General features: G+C 36.0%; 1 protein-coding gene across 4 annotated transcripts; it reads left to right on the plus strand.

Moving 5' to 3' along the window:
* Positions 1-1,345: 1,345 nt before the first annotated feature.
* On the plus strand, positions 1,346-17,767 carry LOC131156764 (pentatricopeptide repeat-containing protein At3g62470, mitochondrial-like). 4 transcript variants are annotated; one of them, XR_009137062.1, is made up of 3 exons: positions 1,361-3,562; positions 15,664-15,922; positions 17,449-17,767. XR_009137062.1 is itself a non-coding variant. In XM_058110693.1 (2 exons), the coding sequence occupies exon 2, from the start codon at positions 1,899-1,901 to the stop codon at positions 3,498-3,500; it is 1,602 nt and encodes a 533-aa protein (XP_057966676.1). In that variant the 5' UTR covers positions 1,350-1,572; positions 1,781-1,898; the 3' UTR covers positions 3,501-3,713. The 4 variants fall into 4 exon arrangements, 2 of the variants coding, with proteins under 2 accessions (XP_057966675.1, XP_057966676.1); XM_058110693.1 differs by lacking the exons at positions 15,664-15,922; positions 17,449-17,767 and having other exon boundaries at positions 1,350-1,572; positions 1,781-3,713; XR_009137063.1 differs by lacking the exons at positions 15,664-15,922; positions 17,449-17,767 and adding an exon at positions 15,382-15,449.
* The last annotated feature ends 2,531 nt before the right edge of the window (positions 17,768-20,298 follow it).

Consider the following 20,298-nt stretch of genomic DNA (forward strand, 5'->3'; position numbering starts at 1 on the left):
ATTTTGTATTAATAGTATTTTGTATCTTATGCAATTTTAAAGTTTTTCATATTAAATTTTATTCTACAAATATTAGATTTAAATAAAAATTTGTTAGTATTGCATTTAGAAATGCACAACATGCTTCACTTTATTTTTTTGCATATTTATTTTTTTTCCAAATTATCTATTAAAATGCAAGTAAAAAATCTAAATTCAAATAAAAGCATTATGATGATTACGTGTAAAAAAAATTTCTTAATATATAAATGTGTACTAAAAATAAAACATAAAATAAATTTCACTTTGTTAAAAATACACATTTTCTATTAAAATAATCTGTACCAAAGGGGATTTCCCATTTCTTAGTTTGGTTTTCAATATCTCAAAATGTCTGTACAACTACTCATGAATATTCTAAAAAGAAAAAAAGTCTTTATAACAACCTATAAAATATTTCAAAAATATTTGATAAATAATCGTAAATATTTCAAAAATATTTTTATAACCACTCATAACTATCCAAAAATAATATTTTTCTTTAAAATATTTATTTATTATTTTTCAAAAGATTAGTTATTTATTAATTTATTTTATTGTAATTATCACTCAAAAATTGCCGCATGCCCGCAACTGGTCTTCCTAATAAGTTTATTAACTAGTTGGATATTTATATATATTACAAATTTGTCTAAGTTACTCTTTCAAAGTAGAATTATAAGGGTCAGTTTGATTTTATAATTGTTTTTTTTATGTATAGTGAAGAAACAAATTATAAAAATGTGTTTGTTTATATTATTAGTTTTTTTTTTTTGTTTTGTTTTTGTTGTTGATTTTCAATTGATTGCAAAAAATCGAAAGACAAATTTTATGATTTTTAGTTATTTTCACAGCATGTTGTTAGAATTTTTAATATCCAATGTAATCTTTTTTGAATAAATCATTCATTTTATACACTTTTAAATTTTAAAAAAATAAGATTATTATATAAATTTAAATATAATTAAATAAAAAAATATGATAATTTTATAAAGCTAATTAAAAAATATTTTTACTATTTTCAGTTGTCATGTTTAGTAAATTATTTACTGTAAAGTAAGTTTTAAAATTATAACAATTAAATAGAATAATTATAATAAAATTTATTGTAATATTTTTTAATGTGTATTTTATTATTTTAATTATTTTCTACATATTAATTAATTTAAAGATGAAAATAAATATTTTTTAATTAAAATTTTAATTTATTTTAATTTTATAAAAATTAACATAATAAGTTATTGATTTCTGATTTTTAGTTTTTATTTTTTATTTTTTAAAAAATAGAGCACATAATATATTTTTAATAAAAAAAAGAAGCATTTTTACCAATGCCCATAGGGGATGATGCCATGGGTACTTCTCTGAGACACCGATCCCTCAGCCACCGTCTAAGCCACCCAGCACCGCCGCCCAGCTCGGTGCTCGACGGCCCCCATGCCTACCTCCACCGCCGCTGCTCCGCCGCCTCACCGCGCTCTATCCATTGCGGACGATCCTCGCGCCTGGAAGGACGACGAGTCGGTGGACAACAGCAAATGCAGCTTTTTAGTGGTAGCTCTCTGTCCCTGTCTCGTCTGCTTCATTTTGCTTCTCATCGTTCTGTCTATCGTCCTCATTGTGAAGTTTCGTATCTTTTGTCACGTTCACACTCTCTCCGCTCTGTTCTACAAGAAAAATTGCTAGCTCCCAGCCCTAGGGGGTTGCATTCAGTTTCTCTTACTTTTAATTTGCGTGAAAAATTGTCTGATTTGAATTTCAGTGGGTTTTCGTCCCTTTTCCTATTGTCCAATTATGAACTGCATGAAAAGGCATTGAAGTTCAATTCCAGAGGTTTTGCTGGGGTTTCACGCTGGCACAAGGTTGGTTTAGGAGAAAAAATGATAATTTTGAACTGTAGGGGGTTTTCTGGGGTTCCCAATGGTGATTCAGTTTCTGGTACTGAGCTCGATGGTGAGGAAGGTGGTGGGGAGATTGATGATGATGATGATGATGGCGGTGACTGGAATGTGTGTGAGGATGTTAATGTTAAATCAGAAGCAGATCCTGAAGAGGTTGCTAGAGTCTGTAAGGTTATTGAAGAATTGTTCGCATTGGATCGGAATATGGAGGCAGTTTTAGACGAATGTGTGGTTAATTTATCACATGATCTGGTGGTAGATGTGCTTGAAAAGTTCCGTCATGCTAGGAAGCCAGCATTTCGTTTTTTCAACTGGGCAGGGCAAAAGCCTGGGTATTCTCATGATTCAAGGACTTGTAATAAGATGATGGAGATACTTGGCAGGACAAAACAGTTTGAGACCATGATGGCTTTGCTCGAGGAGATGGGTGAAAAAGGGCTTCTCACAATGGAGACATTTACAATTGCAATTAAAGCTTTTGCTGCTGCAAGGGAGAGGAAGAAAGCTGTTGGGATATTTGAGTTGATGAAGAGGTATAAGTTTCGGGCAGGTGTTGATACCATCAATTATTTGCTTGATAACCTTGGTAGGGCAAAACTTGGTAAGGAAGCTCAGGCCCTATTTGAGATGCTCAAGGATAGATTTTCACCAGATTTACGGACTTATTCAGTATTGCTTAATGGATGGTGCAGGGTAAAAAACTTGCTGGAGGCTGGAAAGATATGGAATGAAATGATTGATAAGGGTTTTAAGCCTGATATTATTGCCCATAACACAATGCTTGAAGGGTTGCTAAGGTGTAGAAAGAAGTCTGATGCGATTAAGTTGTTTGAGGTCATGAAGGCTAAGGGCCCATCTCCGAATGTTCGAAGCTATACCATTTTGATCAGGGACTTATGCAAGCAAACAAAGATGAAAGAAGCTATTGAATACTTTGATGAAATGCTTAATTATGGCTGCCAGCCGGATGCTGCTGTTTACACATGCTTGATCACTGGGTTTGGAAACCTGAAGAAGATGGACAAGGTGTATGGGTTGTTGAAGGAAATGAAGGAGAAGGGTTGCCCACCAGACGGACGGACCTACAATGCTTTGATCAAATTGATGACTAATCGGAAAATGCCAGATGATGCAGTTAGGATTTACAAGAAGATGGTTCAGAGTGGCATTCAGCCAACTATCCATACCTATAACATGATGATGAAATCATATTTTTTCACAAGAAACTATGAAATGGGTTGTGCAGTTTGGGAGGAGATGGGGCGGAAGGGGTGTTGTCCTGATGATAATTCTTATACTGTTTTTATTGGAGGGCTTATAAGGCATGGACGGTCAGAAGAAGCTTGTAAGTATCTGGAGGAGATGATAGATAAAGGAATGAAAACTCCTCAGCTTGATTACAATAAGTTTGCAGCTGATTTCTCTAGGGCTGGGAAACCTGACATATTGGAGGAGTTGGCTCAAAAGATGAAGTTCTCTGGTAAATTTGAAGTCTCCAATGTCTTTGCCAGATGGGCTGAAATGATGAAGAGAAGGGTCAAGAGAAGAGATCATGTTAAACTTGACAGGCAGTGTGCTTGAGTTTCAAAGATTTCAAGGATTACACTGGTACTAAGAGGGATTGATTACTCTCACTTACACTGGTAGTAAGATGAATTGGTTACTCTCACTTATTACGCTTTTGACTTTGGACAGTTGTTATGATTGTACTATATCAATTGTACTTGGCTGCCACTGCTTTGGTGCCCTTAATTAATTCACTCTTTCACTGATAAAACAAAAATGATTGTACTATACCAATCACTGGTTCTGGATTGGAGATGCAGGATTGGTAACGTTGTATAGTTTCTTTATGCATCTTGTGTTTTTTACTGTTTTAAATCTTTACAGATTTACCTAATCTAATTTGTTCATGAGTTGTAGTCTCTCACTTTTCACCTCTTTGCAGCATAGTTCCTCAATTACCATTGTTTTATATGTTTCCATGGATGCTCCCACCCTTTTTTTGTTTCCAACTTTCTCTCTTTTTTGGGGGTGCAGAAAGTCGTTTGAATATGTTGTTGGATGGCTGTGTAATGAATGATGCGTTTTCACTATAAATATTCTTCCACAAAACATCTTGAGTGAGCCCTTATTGGATTGTTCTGTTCTGCTGTCACGTGCTTCAAATTGTTGCTTCTTTTCATTTTTAACTGCTGTATAATCTTTGTATATTTCTGAGATTTTTGATTTTTGTGTGATGTGGGAACAATTAAAGAACCTGATTACATTACAGAGTGGAGCAATATGTGAGGAAAAGCACAAAATCAATGGCATCTCTATTGCTCTGGTTAGGGGAGCCGCAGCTGATTCGCTGGGCCCTTGGATATTGATAAATGCAAATTACTGGTGGGTGCTGCACTCAACTAAATGTTTTGATAACAAAAGAAGATGAATTGGTCAGATTTGAAAAAATACACGAAAAGAAGAATAAAAAATCCTCCTTGACAAAAAGAAGAAAAGAATGAAATAAACCGATAAGATAAGAAAGCAGCAATCAGACTAGCAAAGCTAGCCAATCCCATTAGATATCAGAAAACCTCACTCCTCTGAAGCAACCAGAAGCACCACACCAGAGTGTGGTTAACTAGTGAATCTTCTCCCATAACCATGAGTGATTCAGCTTTTTCCTCCTAATTATATGAGCATTTACTTCCAGTCACTCCGTAGAACTGTGAAAACCAAATCCTCCTTGACAAAAAGAAGAAAAGAATGAAATAAACCGATAAGATAAGAAAGCAGCAATCAGACTAGCAAAGCTAGCCAATCCCATTAGATATTAGAAAACCTCACTCCTCTGAAGCAACCAGAAGCACCACACCAGAGTGTGGTTAACTAGTGAATCTTCTCCCATAACCATGAGTGATTCAGCTTTTTCCTCCTAATTATATGAGCATTTACTTCCAGTCACTCCGTAGAACTGTGAAAACCAAACAACTTCACAAAGCATGTGCACCCTTCTACCAAAACAAGTAAACAGAATGAGCAACAAATTCTCCACTGACTTGGACAAACCCAAGTTTCTCCCAAAGGACCAAAAGGCTTATCCCAAATGGTCCAAGCAGAGGTGCAATGCAAAAACAGACAAGAAGCTGTTTCTGAATTATCAAGACATGTAGAACACACATAAGGGGAAAGTGCCTTTGTGGTGTAGGACGGGTAAGGGTGACCTAGTCCTACGGTTTCAACCCTCACACAAACACATACACTCAAGGCACTTTGATTTAAGAACTCACTTAACTAAACATAAAGACAATAAATCAAGCTTCATTTCACATGTTGTTGAATTTTTAAACGGTGTATGATGCTGTTCAGAAATAAGTCTGAAGAGTTCTTTGACAAAGGAATCAAGTTATATACAACAAATATGTTATTCAAAATTTCAAGAATTTAAGTTCTTTTGTTAGCAAGCAATATTCCCACAATTGATTTTAAACTAGCAAGTGTCAATATTGCAATCTATGGATTCAAGGGGCTTATCATTCAAAGGGCTTATCAAATATGGAATTTCAGATTTCTAGAAAAGGCTTCAATATAAGCAAGGGTTTACAATATATAGCAAGGATTCAAACACAAGTACTAAATTTACCAAGAGAATTGTTTGGATGACTTGACGTTGTTCAACACAAGTCTTAGACCATGCCAGAAAATTCCTTGGAACAAGCTTTGTAACCCCGAGACTAATGCAACGATGTAATGGAGGGGAAGTGGCAGTGTGGGGGCGTATTTTGGTGTGGCCGTGTGGATGCTTTGGAGGATAGTTAGAACTCGTCTGAAGTTCTTCGTGCACACTTTGAAATATGGATATGTATGCAGCAAATGAAATGATGGATTGGTGGCCTTGGTGTGTAACTTGGAGATGGCTGTGTGGGTGATGGAGGGAAGTTGTAAAGTGAGATAGGGATGGAGTCGCTGGATAGAATAGTTGTCTCTCACCACCTATTCTCCGAGGAGAACGACGTAACCTCTCACTACACAATCACAAGGATTGGACAAAGCTTAACAAGTTTCACAAAGGAAATACCTTTTTAATTCAATAACAATACTTTTCTCTCTACATAGTTCTTACAATGAAGGGGTATATATCTAGCTAGTATGGGGGGACAAAGACATTAAACAACTAACAATTCCCATACAAGCATGGGAGACACAAATAATAAAGACACCAACTTACTAGACACATTAATTACTCGTACAAGTTACTAAAAAAATAAATGTTCCAACTTTCTAGACATAATAAATACTAACACAACTTGCTAAGACGTGCACATGCAAGCAAGCAAGTTGTCTTGCATGTTTACAAATTAAATACAAACAAAAGTCAAAGAGAGGCCCAATTCCATGTGGGAACCACAAGACCGTGTGGTGCCCACATGGGTCTTGAACTCGGACTTGCTTCGGCATCTCTACTTGGGTCTTTTTCACACTTAAAAGTCTTCCAAACAAGACTTCAAATAATCCATTTAAAATCTACAAACAATTATGAACTGATGTGGACATCGGGAGGTCGTCCACGTGTCATCATGTCAGCAAAGGAAATGTGGACATTAGGAGACTGTCCACGTGTCACAACATCTGAAAATAACATTGGTAGGGCATGTTGATCCCCATCACTTTGGAGGTCTCTTGTTCTGGAACAGATAGTTGGTGCTAATTTTGTTAAGAACAACCAACCAAATAAAAGCCTTGATTTTTGAAGGAGCTCTGGCTTTCCAAATAGATTCATGGAACAAAAAGGAGATATTTTTATTAGTTAGAAGATCAAATAAAGATTTGCAGGAATAAACCTCTGCAAAATCTAAAGATGAAGAATGACCCCTGCCTTAAAAGAAGGACACCCTTCCTCCAACAACATCAAGGAAGAAAGTTCCTCCACCTCCCTATCATTTAGAGATCTACAAGAGTGGAAGTCCCAAGATGGCGTATGACCATTAGAAATAAAAAAAGAGGGGAGAACCTTATTATGCCTCGGAGTCAAGTGGTAAAGATGAGGGAAAGAATTGGAAGGAGTATTACCCACCCATATCTTCCCAAAAAAGAAATCAAGAATCATTACTTGAAACCAACTTTGTGTGAAGAATGAAGAAGGGGTAAAAATCTGAGAAATACACCTTCGTGGGCTTTTTGAAAGACATGTAATTCCCAACTTAGTACCCCACCCATTCACATGCAAGCCAAATTTACTCTTAATGACTCTATGACAAACAGGGGAGTCCTTAATGGTAAACTGGCATAACCATTTAGCTGTAACAGCAATGCTTTTAGACACCAACTTACCAAGACCCAAAACCCCATCCTAATTAGACCTACACGTAATCTGCTAACTAAATGATCCATCTTATCTGCAACCCTAAACCAAAAATCTCTCATAATCATGTCAGCTTATTAGCTATCCCTACCTGAATCGTCAAAATAGACAATTAATCATGGGGTGTACTAGCAGGACAAGCTTGACTAAGAGTCTAAGACTAGTGTGAACCACTAGGGAAAATAACTCACCTTTCCACTCATCCAAACACTTAGACACCCTCTCCACCACAGTTGTCAAATTGAGATTCAATCATTCAAATCATGAACCGAAATCTCAATTTTGAGAATTGAGAATCGAGAATCGAATCAAATTGTAAGGTTCGGTAAATTTTCCAAAATCAATTCTAAATTTATGTTGATATACAAACAAGATGGAAAATAATAAAATACATTTAAATTTTGATAACAAAAAAAAAAAAATCATATTTCATGTATATGCTGTCCCTGAACAAATGAAAAGTAAGAGAATGAGTTAGGAAATATTAATAATAATGAACTTCAAGCTGTTTAGGGAAGGAATCGAGAAACAATAATAAAAAAAAGGAGAATGAGTTAGGAAATATAAATAATAATGAACTTCATGCTGTTTAAGGAAGGAATTGAGAAACAATTAAGGAAGGAATTGAGAAACAATAATAAAAAAATTGAAATCATGCATTTTCTTTGTCGTATTAAAAAGAAAAAAACAATTAACCTAGAAAAATGATAATAATTGAACAAAACTACTAAAAGAGCAAACTTTTGAATCTTAACAACACAAGAAACATGAGTACACTTCAGTCGGGAGTGTTCTGCCCCTTTTTCTCAAAGGTAGAGCACTATACTCCTAGAGTGAAGAATGATTTTGCGAAGGCAATGTAAGACCCAAAGTTCTATTTTCTCCTTTTTTAAGCACAAAACTGACTTAAATACGGAATGGAAGGTAATCATGTGAGGTCTCAAACTAGTTGGGTTTGTCAGGATATGATAGGTCTACAATTGTGTGAATTGATACATTCAAAATTGATTCACTAGATTCTCAAGGTGAAACTTTAGATTCGGAAATGATTAAGTTGATTTTAGATTCACTAGTAAGATTCGAATCGATTTGATGCATAATTGATATGCTCTCCACCATCGGATCCCAAAAACCTGTTGAACTAGGATTACCACGCACTGTGACTCATAAAAAGACAAATGCCAATCCAGAAAACCAGAACCTGCTAGCAAACTCAACTCCCGATATGGAATTCATATTAAAATAGCTGCAATGTCACTCTTCTCTAAATTAATTTTAATCCTAGAAACCTTCTCAATGATTTGAAGAAGAGTTGGAATGTTAATAAAATACTATCTATCATGACCGAAGAAAACATAGTATCATTGGCAAATTGAAGATGTGATACACAAACCCCTCTCTATTTACTTCCAATCCTTTCAGTAGATCCTTGTCAACCACCCTCTCTACCATTCTACACAAGGCATCAACCACTAACACAAACAAGAAAGGAGATCATGGATTCCCTTGTCTAACACCCCTTGTTGCTCTAAACCACTATTTAGGTTCTCCATTCACAATAACTGAAAAGAAAGCATTACACAAGCAACCTCTCATCTTGGAGCACCACCTCTCCCCAAAGCCCTTCCTAACAAGAATCTTATCCAAAAAATTCCAATTTACCCTGTTTCATAACCCTTTTCAAAATTCAATTTATAAACAATTCATTCTTGGAAAGAATCTTATTATTCTTACCTAACATCACACTCAACTTATTAGCTAGCACTACTACAGCAATGATTTTATATGCACTAGTCTCTAAACTAATATTGCCGAAAATCAGCAATCTTAATAGATTTATTCCTCCTAGGTACCGAAGGATAAAAGTGAAGTTAATACTCTTCCTTAGGACCCCATTACAATAAAATTCACTGAAGACCTTTCACTTCCTCCTCCTAGAACTGGGATTCGGATCTAACCCTCAATCACAGGCCCACAAACTTCCTCTGTAAAGATTTGAGAAAATATCACTGACCTCATTTGCAATCCAGCAATGAACAGAAGTAACCACTCCCCTTCCCAAGTCCAATTCCCTAATCAGGTTTTTCTCCATCCTCATCTTCCCATTAGCCGACTTGTGAAAAAATTGTGACAAACTTTTGAATTACAATCGCCTTCTTTCACCCATTTAAATTTAGCCTTTTTGCCTACAACTTCTTACGTGAAAATAAAATCCTCCAACTCATTTCTCAACAAAACCTGTTTAGCCTCCTTACTCTCCGAAAGACTGCCACATTCCTCTTTTCCATGTATATAATCCAATTCACCCAAAATGCTAGCACTCTTAGAGATGGCCATTGGAGGAGGCCTTCTCAAGAACGGGGAAGAATGGTAGTGCAGAAGTTTCCCATCTTCTTTTCGCAGGAGGCATCATCATTTTTTGTCAAGGGGATCCTTAACAAACCCTTAATCTTAGATGCATTCTCTTGGGTGAACTCAGTCTCAGATTTGAGGTGAATCTGGGTTAAATTGAAAATTTTCCAGTGGGGAACAGCACTGGGGGGCCTCTGCTTGCTGGACTTTTGGGTTGCAAACTAGGGATCTTCCCCATTATGTACCTCAATCTCCCTCTTGGAGCCAAATTCAAAGATACTGGAGTTTGGGTCCCCATAATTGAAAAGTTTGACAAGAATTTGGCAGGCTGGAAAAGGAACTAGTTGACAAAGAATGGGAGACGTACTGTCATCAATAGCACCTTGACTAACCTCCCTATCTACTATGCATCCCTTTTCCCTATGCCTTGGCCTGTTGTCCAATGCCTTGAAAGGGAGAAAACCCATGAGGAGCTTGGGGGTGGGGTTCAAATATCAGCTTGTCAATTGTGTGGTGGTTAAACAACCTATTTGAAAAATGGAGTCTTAGGGCTGTAATCCCTATCTACTTTCATCGAAGCTCCTTTGGGAAATGGATTCATGAAGGAAAAGGACCACCTTTGGAGGGTAATTATCACATTTAAATATGGTCTTCAACACAATGATTAAATTGGGAGAGGATCTTAATATCTTATGGAGTTGGAGTTTTTGGAAATTCATCAAGAAAGGCTATGATAATTTTTTGCCCTCATCAGTTTTTATGTGATAGTGGGGACTGTTTTCTTTTGGCACGATATCAGGCATGGACAATCACTTAGTGCTAAATTTCCTTCCATTTTCAGTTTAGTGCGTGACATGCGTCATAAGGAGTAATCATCTTCAGGTCACAGGTCAAAGGATGTTTGGGATTTGGGAACATTCCCTTGGTAAGAAATGTTGCTGATTGAGAAATTATACCATTTTATGGGCTTCTATGACAGATTGTAAAAATTTCATTATTGGAACACTATAAATGATCCAAATTCCAAAATGGATCCCAGATAGAAACGACAGATTAACATTCTGATCCTTTTACAGGATTCTCTCCCCATCAGAAACAACCAGCAACTACTTCCCTTGGAAACTCCTTTGGAAAACGGCAGTCCCCACAAAGGTTGCTTTCTTTGTGTGGGACTTTGATAACCTGCAGAAAGGGGGCTGTACCTTGTTAATAGGTGCCTTTTATGCTTTGGATAATGCTGAATCTGTTGACCACATATTCTTGTACTGTTCCTGACAAGGAGCCTTTGGAACTTGGTGGCTTCTTTAACCAAGTAGAGGTTACTGCCAAATCAGTGGGACAAGATTTATTGGCTGGAAAAGATATCCATTTCCAATGAGGAAAAGAGCAAAACTTGGTCTCTCATTCCCCTTGCCATCTTTGATTTGTGTGGAGGGAAGAGAACATGACTGCTTTTGAAGTATTGGCTAGACCATTATGATAAGTAAAGAGCATCAAATTGCTATATAACAAGCTGGCATGGCGGGTTGTTTTGAATGATTCTTTTGTAGTTCTCGATTTTTATGACTCCTTGCAGTGTTGGTAATATTTTTTCCTTTTGCTGTACTTGGGTGGCATCCCCTTAATGCTCTTTTATAAGGGTTTCTTTACTGATAAAAAAAATAACAGTATATAAACTTTAATAGCCTATAGAAAAGGACCTACAGTTGTGGTGCAAGTGAAAAGTGAATCTAACAATGCATGAAATGTGGCGAATAGAAATTTCTTGTTAATCAGCAGCCATGTTTTAAATGGCTCAAGATGAGACGTGCCTTAAACACCTTGATGCTTAGTCTAAAATACCAAATCCCAAAAGGCCAATGCTTTACACCATGAGGCTTAAGCATTTGTACAAGGGCATGCCTTCAGTGCCTTTTGGTTGAGGCTTATGCATTTTGGGTGTGTGAATCTCAAGTTAGATTTGGCTAGAAAGTTTTAACTGCATGTTTATATTGAAGGAATGTTGTAATATGAGATGATTTCTAAAACTCTTGAACCTCAAGCTTTCCAATATAATTGGAAGTGGAATCTTAGGTACAACAACAATAACAACAACAGTGCAAGCCTTAAGTCTCACTAGGTACTACATGAATCCTTTTCTACCAATTTTCATGATCGTGGTCACGGTTATTGAATCCTTATTCACTATCTCATTTCAAGTAATATTAGGTCTATCCATTCATCGTCTATTGGCCCTAATAGTAACTAGCTCACTCCTCCTCATTGGTACACTATTTTGCCTATGTTGCAAATGTCCAAACCATTTGAGCCACCCCTACCTTACACCTAACTTACCTTGAATATGTTCAATACTTAATTTATCTTTTAACATTACAACATTCATCCACCTTAGCATTCTTATTTCAACATCTTTTACTTTTTGGATATGTTATTTCTTAGTTGCTCAATATTCTGATCCATATATAGCTTAGCCAGTCTTATAGCCGTCCTACTTAATTTAGGGGTGTTCTATGATCACACAACACACGTAAAGAACTTCTCCATTTCACTGAGCTTGCTTTAATTTTGTGTATTACTTCTTCTTTAATTTCTCCTTCAGCTTGCATAATAGATCCAAAGTATCGGATCTACTGGTGCTATTAATTTCTTGTCCATCAAGTTTTATCATTTCCCTAATATTTCTCTTATTATGACCTAAAAGTTGTATGTTAAAAAAAAAAAGGGCAGCCCGGTGCATAAAGCTCCCGCGTATGTGGGGTCTGGGGAAGGGGTGGATCACAATGGGTCTATAGTACACAACCTTACCTTACATTTTTGCAAGAGATTGTTTCCACGCCTCAAACCGTGACCTCTTGGTCACACGACGACAACCTTACCGTTGCGCCTAAGCTCCACTTTTCTAAAAGTTGCATGTTAGATCTTGAAAATAATTTAAACTTTGTAAGATTATAGATATCTCTTGGCATGATGCACTTGATGAATTCAAGTGAGCTGTTTTTGAATGCTCAATAAGTAGATTAAAAATTATATTTTTGATTTTCTTTGTTACCATTTTATTCATATTTTCTTAAATTTTTTTTTAATAATATGTGTAATTTATTTACATATTTTTATTTTAAAAAAATTCTTCAATGCCTTATGGCTTACGCCTCACCTCTTAAGGGTTAAAATGCATTGTCTTGCGCCTTTGCCTTTCAAAACATTGATTAGAAGAAATCACAAGAAGAAAATTCTGGTCCTTACCTCTTTGAGAATGGTGCCAGCTAATCGTGTTCCCATGCTAACCTAAGAATGTTTTTGACAAGCCCTTAAAATAGTCATACACAAAACAAGAAAAAAAAAATCAATACTAATAATCATGTGATCTGAGGCTTTATACGGGAAGGAGGATTGAGCCTTTTTGAGACAGGAACTTTCATTGTTTAGAATGAATTTTGTATTGTTGAAGTTGGAATCCTAGAGAAAATTTAAGGATATTTTGTTGCGAATTGTTAATAGATGATGGTAAAACTCTTTTCCCTTAGATTTCTAATGACACATTTATAAAAATTTCCTTGTAATGGAAACCCAAGTTAAGAAAACTTAGAGTACTGTGTGAAGAATTATAAGGTGATGTTGACAGGGCATATAGTATTGATTTTGATTTATTTACTTTAGGATGCTTTTGTCATTTATACTTTAAGCATAAGTAAATTGCTTTATCTTTCTGAAAAAAAAAGTTGGTATTTTTTGTTAGATTACTGGAGTTGACTCCTATATCAATATGGTAGTTTTGAATATTATCCCTGTATTATCTGGAATCGTTCCTGAACTTTTTAATTTTATTTAGTTATTGGTTCTTATTTTCTCTGTTTCTATAGCTGCCTGCTCAGTTCTGCTCTTCAATTTATGATAATATGTGTTGTTATTTGTTGTAGTTGTTATCTTTTGCGAAAAAATCATTACATGGCATATCTTAGTGAAAAAGTGAAAGGTCCTGGATTCCTAATGAATAATTTTGCGTGTATCTTGCTGCCATATTTGATTGTTGATGTAGATATGTATTTACTGGTTTGAATGATTGTCTCATCAAGATTTGGTTGATGGAGACTGCATTTGCTTGGCTAGTTGTCGAGGAGTTGTTGATGTTGTTATTATTATTATTATTCTTATCTTTTGCGTTAAAATCATTACATGGCATTTCTCAGTGTAAAAGTGAAAGATCCTGGATTCGTAAAAATCATTACATGGCATATCTCAGTGTAAAAGGGAAAGGTCCTGGATTCCTAATGAATAATTTTGCTTGTATCTCGCTGCCATATTTGATTGTTGATGTAGATATTTAGTTACTGGTTTGAATGATTGTCTTGTCAAGATTTGGTTGATGGAGACTGCATTTGCTTTTCATTTTGTCTAATATATGGAGACTGCAGTTCCTTGGTTAGTTCAAATGACTTCTGTTCTGAGTTGTAAGATCTCTTTCCCAAAATGTCAAGTGCGTCCTATTTTGTATTCCTTGATGACTTCATGGTTCTTTCTGGTCTATCATAGTTGTGCTTTCCAGGCGGGTTGCTATAGGGGGACAAACTGGAGCTGTCATGGCATTTGCATTTTAGTCCCATGCATAGCTGTGCTGTCTCTGTGGAATACTTATTTTGAAATCAGTCTCGTCATTTGTATTTATTTATAGAAAGAATATCCACCCATTTTTTTTATTTTTCTTTTTAATGCTCAACAGGTAAGCAGATTTTATTATATTAGAAAAGGTGAAAAAAATGTCATATATGCAATTATCCCAACCTCTTAAGAAGCAGTGCCTCCAGCATTGAGATATGCTGTGTTTTGCTTAGTACACAAAGTTATATTTTGTGAGCTGTTATGGTCTGGATGCATGATCCTGGTTCTCAAGTCCATCTCATGCAGAGGACCAGCAATGGTAGGATTGTTGGCGAGTTTTATGAAAAGAGCACTTCTGAGAAAAAACTTAAGATTATGTTATAGTTTAGGTTCGCAAGAACATTCAAGGGACTGATATTACACTTTTTTGTTTTTTTGGATTAAATAGCTTGGAATCTATTATGTGTAAAACTATTGCCAAGGTCTTGGGAGGAAGATTGAAGTTGGTAATTCAAAGCGTGTTGTCTTCTTTATAAAATGCAGTCTTAGTACTAACTACTGAGAAAATTCCATGGGCAGTGCTTATTTGCCAAGTCACTGTTAAAAAATTTGGGTTGGAACTGAGGTTCTTAGTTTAGCTTTCTTATTGGAGTTGGAAAATTCCTATGTTTTCAAGTCAGTATTTTGATGAATTCTCTTGATGATGGCAAACGGGACTCTAGGAGGTTCTTTTAAGAGTTCAAAGGACTCTAACAAGGGGTTTCTCTCTTCCTTGTTCCATTATGGCTATGATGGAAGCATTAAAAAAATCGTTAAGGGCGAGCTTTAGAAGGGAATTTGTTTGCAGGTTTTATGGTTGGGGATGGGGTAAGGTAAAGTTGGATTATTTGAGGTCATTAGTGATTTTTGAGAGGAGTTATATTCTCATTTAATTTGTAAATTTTAGTTTATATGGCATTGAAAAATTCTGATGTCTATGTGCTTTCCAATCCTTCTCATTAAATGAACAAAAAGAAAATTCTGTGTAGTTTATACTTTATACATATCTGCTGATTTAAATTATTTAAAAATTATGTTTATTTTTGAATAAGAAAAATTTTAAATAAATTCTGTGTGGGCTTCATCAATGGCAGTCAATGAAATCAGACCAAATTGAGTGATTGGCAGGTGGTTAACATTCAATCGAACTCACAACTGCAGTGGAGGCAAAGGTGGTGCATGAATTTTGTTGTAATTGGGTTTCAATTGAGGGCAGTAAGTTTAGGATGCGTCTGAGATCCATTTGCCAAAGATAATAATTTTTAATGGCAGTGGATTTCGAGACTGGGTATCTCACTCTTATGTTTGCTACAGGAATGGAGGTTTCTGCACTGTCCTCATTTCATTTCATTTTATTATTGTTGTTTCTTTTTGTCCAGTTGCACGTTTTGATGCAAATTGTTTCTGCAGGTTGGCTAAATTATCACAACCCCGATGACATTGGTGGTTTAAAGATCTGCTAATTGTTCTTTGTCGTGACACACCCATGGACATCAATGGCTTGCGAGGTCGGTGCAGCCCGTTCCCTTGGTCATCAATCAGTTCTTTTGGCCTTTCCTCAAAGATCAGTGAAGCCATATTAAAAGGCACTGCTGAGGAATGAGAGGACCTCAGAGTCACTGCTGAGCTTACTGTCCAGAACTGTCAGGCCGAAGTCCCCCTAATTATGGTAAATTTTCAGTTCTTAATATTTTGTGTACCTCTAGAATTTCTTGCATGCATGAAGCATATGGGGAATTTTCAACATGATTTGGAAAACAAGCCTCATGAATGGATCTCTCCGTTTCTTTCTGCCATGATTTCTCACTTTTTTTTTTTTTTACCAAAAAAAATTATACAGATTTAGATAAACCTGCTGGAACATCAGGAAGTAAATAATTTGTTTGTTTGTTTGTTCCTTGTATCTTCTTTTCAATGTTTTAGCCACACATTTTCTTGAGCATGATAAGGATACAGCATACAAGTGGGAAATAATAAACAAGAAAATTGGCTACAAGCACTGCCAATTCACTTTTTTAGAGATTCTAGTCTATTTCTTTTTATTGAATTTAGTTTTTTTTTTAATTTTTTTTTTGGTTATTTAGCATTTTCAAAAGCACCAACAAAAAACTGAGATAAAATTTGAATTTCAAAATTTGTTGAAGTGTAAACCTAAATAAGGCAAGTATTACTTGCTATGATTTTCCAAATATTCTTCTTGCTTTCCTCTTTTTATTTCCTTAGGTGTATCTAAGTTGCTCCTTTTGTATCTATTGTGTATGCAAGAAACCCACCCTTGTTTAGAACATTGAACTTGGTGAAAATTTGCTCTTTTTTTTTTTCTCAATTTATGTAAATAATGTTCTGTCTATGAATCAGTATATGCGACGAATAGTATTCAAAATACTTTTTTCAATTCACCCTAATTACTAAGTGGCAGTATAACCATAAAGGCATAAACTGGAAAAAGTTGAAATAAACTAATGAAGTTGATAGGCATAACATGTCCCCTTTGTCATTTCTGAAGGATGTGAACAATGTTTCAGAAACTCTAGTGATTTGTTGTTAAGTGGTTATTTTTAGGATGCATGTGTAGATATGTTATACGTTATTTGGGTGACATTTTAGTTGAGGCCTAGTTATTGGCCAAGTTAATATAATATAATAGATGATGCTGGTTCTCTTTATGGTTCTCTTTGACCCTGGCTATAGTGCGGTCCTTTCCTACTAGGCATTGCCTCTGTGTGCTTTATTTCTATTGCATTTTTTATATTATATTTCCATTGTAGGATCCTGTTGATACCTTTTTAGTTGGTAGAGGTGGGGAAAAATGTGATATTAAATCCAGCAACAATGGCATCCCATGGAAATGTCTCTTGAGCGCCTTCAACTATGATGGCACAGATGTAAAATAACACTTGGGAGTAGCTGGGACAAGTGGAACCGACAAATTTTCAGACAATTGGCCACTTGCTTTCCAGCTGCCGGCATGGAAGTACATGGGATGTTTGCATCCCTTTCTGCACCAAAAAGCTTGGTTGTGGTACAAAAGTAGGCAGATATTTTTTTGGTTAGTGTTGCAGAGAGAATGGCTACTTATGGTTGTAGACTTTGAGTTTCTAAATCAATTATCCACTTCATTTTCAATTTCCTTGTTTGTTATTTTTGTGGGGACTTTTAATGGAATATTTTTGATGAGTGCTGTATCTGTTCCAGATCAAGTGTGCACACTAATGTTGGACAGATCGAAACAGAGGGAGAACCGAGGGAGAGAGAGAAGGAGAGAAGGAGAGAGAAGAAGGGAGAAGAAAAGAGACTGCTGCTGAACAGAACCGGGAGTAGAACAGAGTAGACAAAGAGGCAACAGAAATCAGATAAGAACAGAGTGAGAAACAGAAAGAGAAGGGAAGGAGAGGAAGAAGAAGAAGAAGAAGAGAAGAGGGAGAAGGTGCATGAGAGAGAGGGAAAACCAAACTGTATTCTGTTTCAAATTTGATGACTATTTTATACAACACAACTGCCCAAGATTACATAATTATCCCAACACAACAGGAAATCACACAACACTGACAAACCATAATGCACAGTTTCCTAAATGGCCTAAAATAAGTATGCTAAATAGGTGGCCTTAATGATGCAGGTGGCCCTCTTATCTTAAACATTCTGAAAGAAAGAGAGGCTTGACATTTGCGTTTCTTCTATCCAATTCAAATTCTTACAGGGCTGATGGCTCGGAAGTCATTGGCATGGCCCCCTGCTAGCTGGACAATGCAAGGTAATGCGCGATGGCCACAAAGCTAGGGTAATCTCCAATACTTTCGTTACCCTAGGCTTGAGCTTAATAAACAGAAATAGATGCCTAGATTTTAGTACAATTGAAAATTAGCATTACCATCATTTTTGCTAGCATGCAGATGATGTGCACAGAAAATCACAAAATCAAATTATTTTAACTAATCAATTGCGGGTAATGCTACAAGCATTTAATCATCAACCATCGGGCAACTGTGACTGCAAATGACCAGTATATATTTACATGTATCCATTTTTCTCTGTTTCTGTTCGAGAATAATTGTCACGTCCGAGCTAATCATGCTGAAATATTTTTTGCACTTCATTTTTTATAAATTGACCCATTTATAGATACTTTTATTCCCCTCTAGACGGCGTGTTAAGAGTTGATTTGAACTGCAAAACCAATTTTTGACTTGGCTGAATACTTTACGTTTTGGTGGGTATTTTGGCCTTATGACAATACTAATTTAGTTCTACATAAATTTACAGTCTTAAAATTCTTAGTTTCAGTAATTGGCTGACCCCATATCTCCAACAATTAAGCCTTGTTTGTTCTTATGTGTATTTTTTTTTAAAATTTATTTTCTTGCTTGATTTGATGAACTTGTAAATAAATTAGGCTTTTTTTTTTTTTCTTAAGCTTGAGTTTCAATGTCAATTTAAAAGAGAAACAATTTGTATCTATTTTGAGTAAATGCAGCAAATCGGTATTTGATGCACGAATATCGTCCTTGTATTGATCTCTTGATTTTTGGCTACACGAGGTGAAAGAATGACTTCAAGTCTGCACTTTCTTTAATTTTATGTTTGGGAGGGAGTTTGCATTTCGATTGTGGGAGTAAAATAGGTAGTGAAGAAAGAGTTCATGATGCTATGATGATTTGACTTTTGCAATATAGCTCAGATCCAGAGGTTGCATTTGTCTGGCCCAGCAGTAGGCGTTTCTTTTTTTTTTATTTTTATTTTTTTGGATATCGTCCGAGTGTCCCCAGCCGGCATCTACCAGATTACCCTGGGATGCATCACAGCCGAGACTAATCCCCACGCCCCACAGAACCCACCCCAAGACCCTGCAGGGAGGTAAATCAGGATTTGCTCAAGGCAGCAAGAATCGATCCCGAGCAGCTAACCTGGGTCACAGGTTCAGCCGGGTCGCCCTTGCCACCTGAGCCAGCGCCCGGGGGTAGCAGTAGGCCTTTCTTGCCATATGATACTTTGTAGAGGCGTGAGATCCATAGATTTTTTGGGGGGGAAGAGAAGACTTTACACTCTTCTTTTGCTATATATTATTTACAGTCGGTAAGACCCAGAAGTTGCAGCATGCAAATCCATTTCAAAAGATTGTGCATCCAAATTTGGATGCCGTGTGCGCAAAAGCTGTTTGGTGATATGCCCCACAGGGATATTGTTTATTGGAATGCATTAATTTGGGGGTATTCGCGGAATGGGTATGATTTTGATGAGTTGGGATATTTTGTTCTAATACTAAAAGAGGGTCTTGATTTCTTTTGATGCTTCATCTGATGTTCTTGTATGCATTTTCGTCTAGGTTCAGCATTGCTTGCTGTAGTAGCAAAGTTTTGACATCTCTGCCTTCGCCCGCCACCCTCCATTCTCAGTGTTCTTCAAGGTGGTTTCTTATACAAGTTTCTTCTTCATTTTACTGAACTTCTCTCTCCTCTTCATTTATTCATCAATCGGTTTATCTAATTTGAAATCTTGAATTACATACACACTTTCACTTTCTGAATTTTATTTTCTTGGGAGTGAAGAAATCTAATCCTTAAAATTTTTTCTGCTTAGTGTTTTTGTGTTTCTAGAAGTGCCAAATTCAGAGTCCTTTCAAAAGATTGAACCAATATAATTAAATACGCAAGAATGCACATTTTAGTTCAAGGTTGTATCGAAAAAGAGCATACGGATTTGATCAAGGTTAACTGTGAGGGGATTTGAGTCTAGTGAGAGGTGATGTTAGCATAATTGACTACTCAGCTCCATTGCCAATCTTGAATTTGAATCTTGAATTTAGATTGAAGACTTCTTGTGATCCCTCATTTTTTCAATATTCTTCGATTGATTTTTGTTAGTAGCATATCAAATTTTCAGCGCCAAAGGGTACATACTGTAGTATTTTTAGTCGATTATCATTGCTTTTTAGTTTCAGCTACCGGTGAGATCTTCTCCTCTCTTGTTATTATTATTATTATTATTAATTTTTTCAATAGTTGGTTGTAGAGTAGATTTTGTGTTTATGATTTGTAGGTTTTAATA

Source organism: Malania oleifera, chromosome 5 (assembly GCF_029873635.1).
Source record: "Malania oleifera isolate guangnan ecotype guangnan chromosome 5, ASM2987363v1, whole genome shotgun sequence".
Classification (NCBI taxonomy): Eukaryota; Viridiplantae; Streptophyta; class Magnoliopsida; order Santalales; family Ximeniaceae; genus Malania; species Malania oleifera.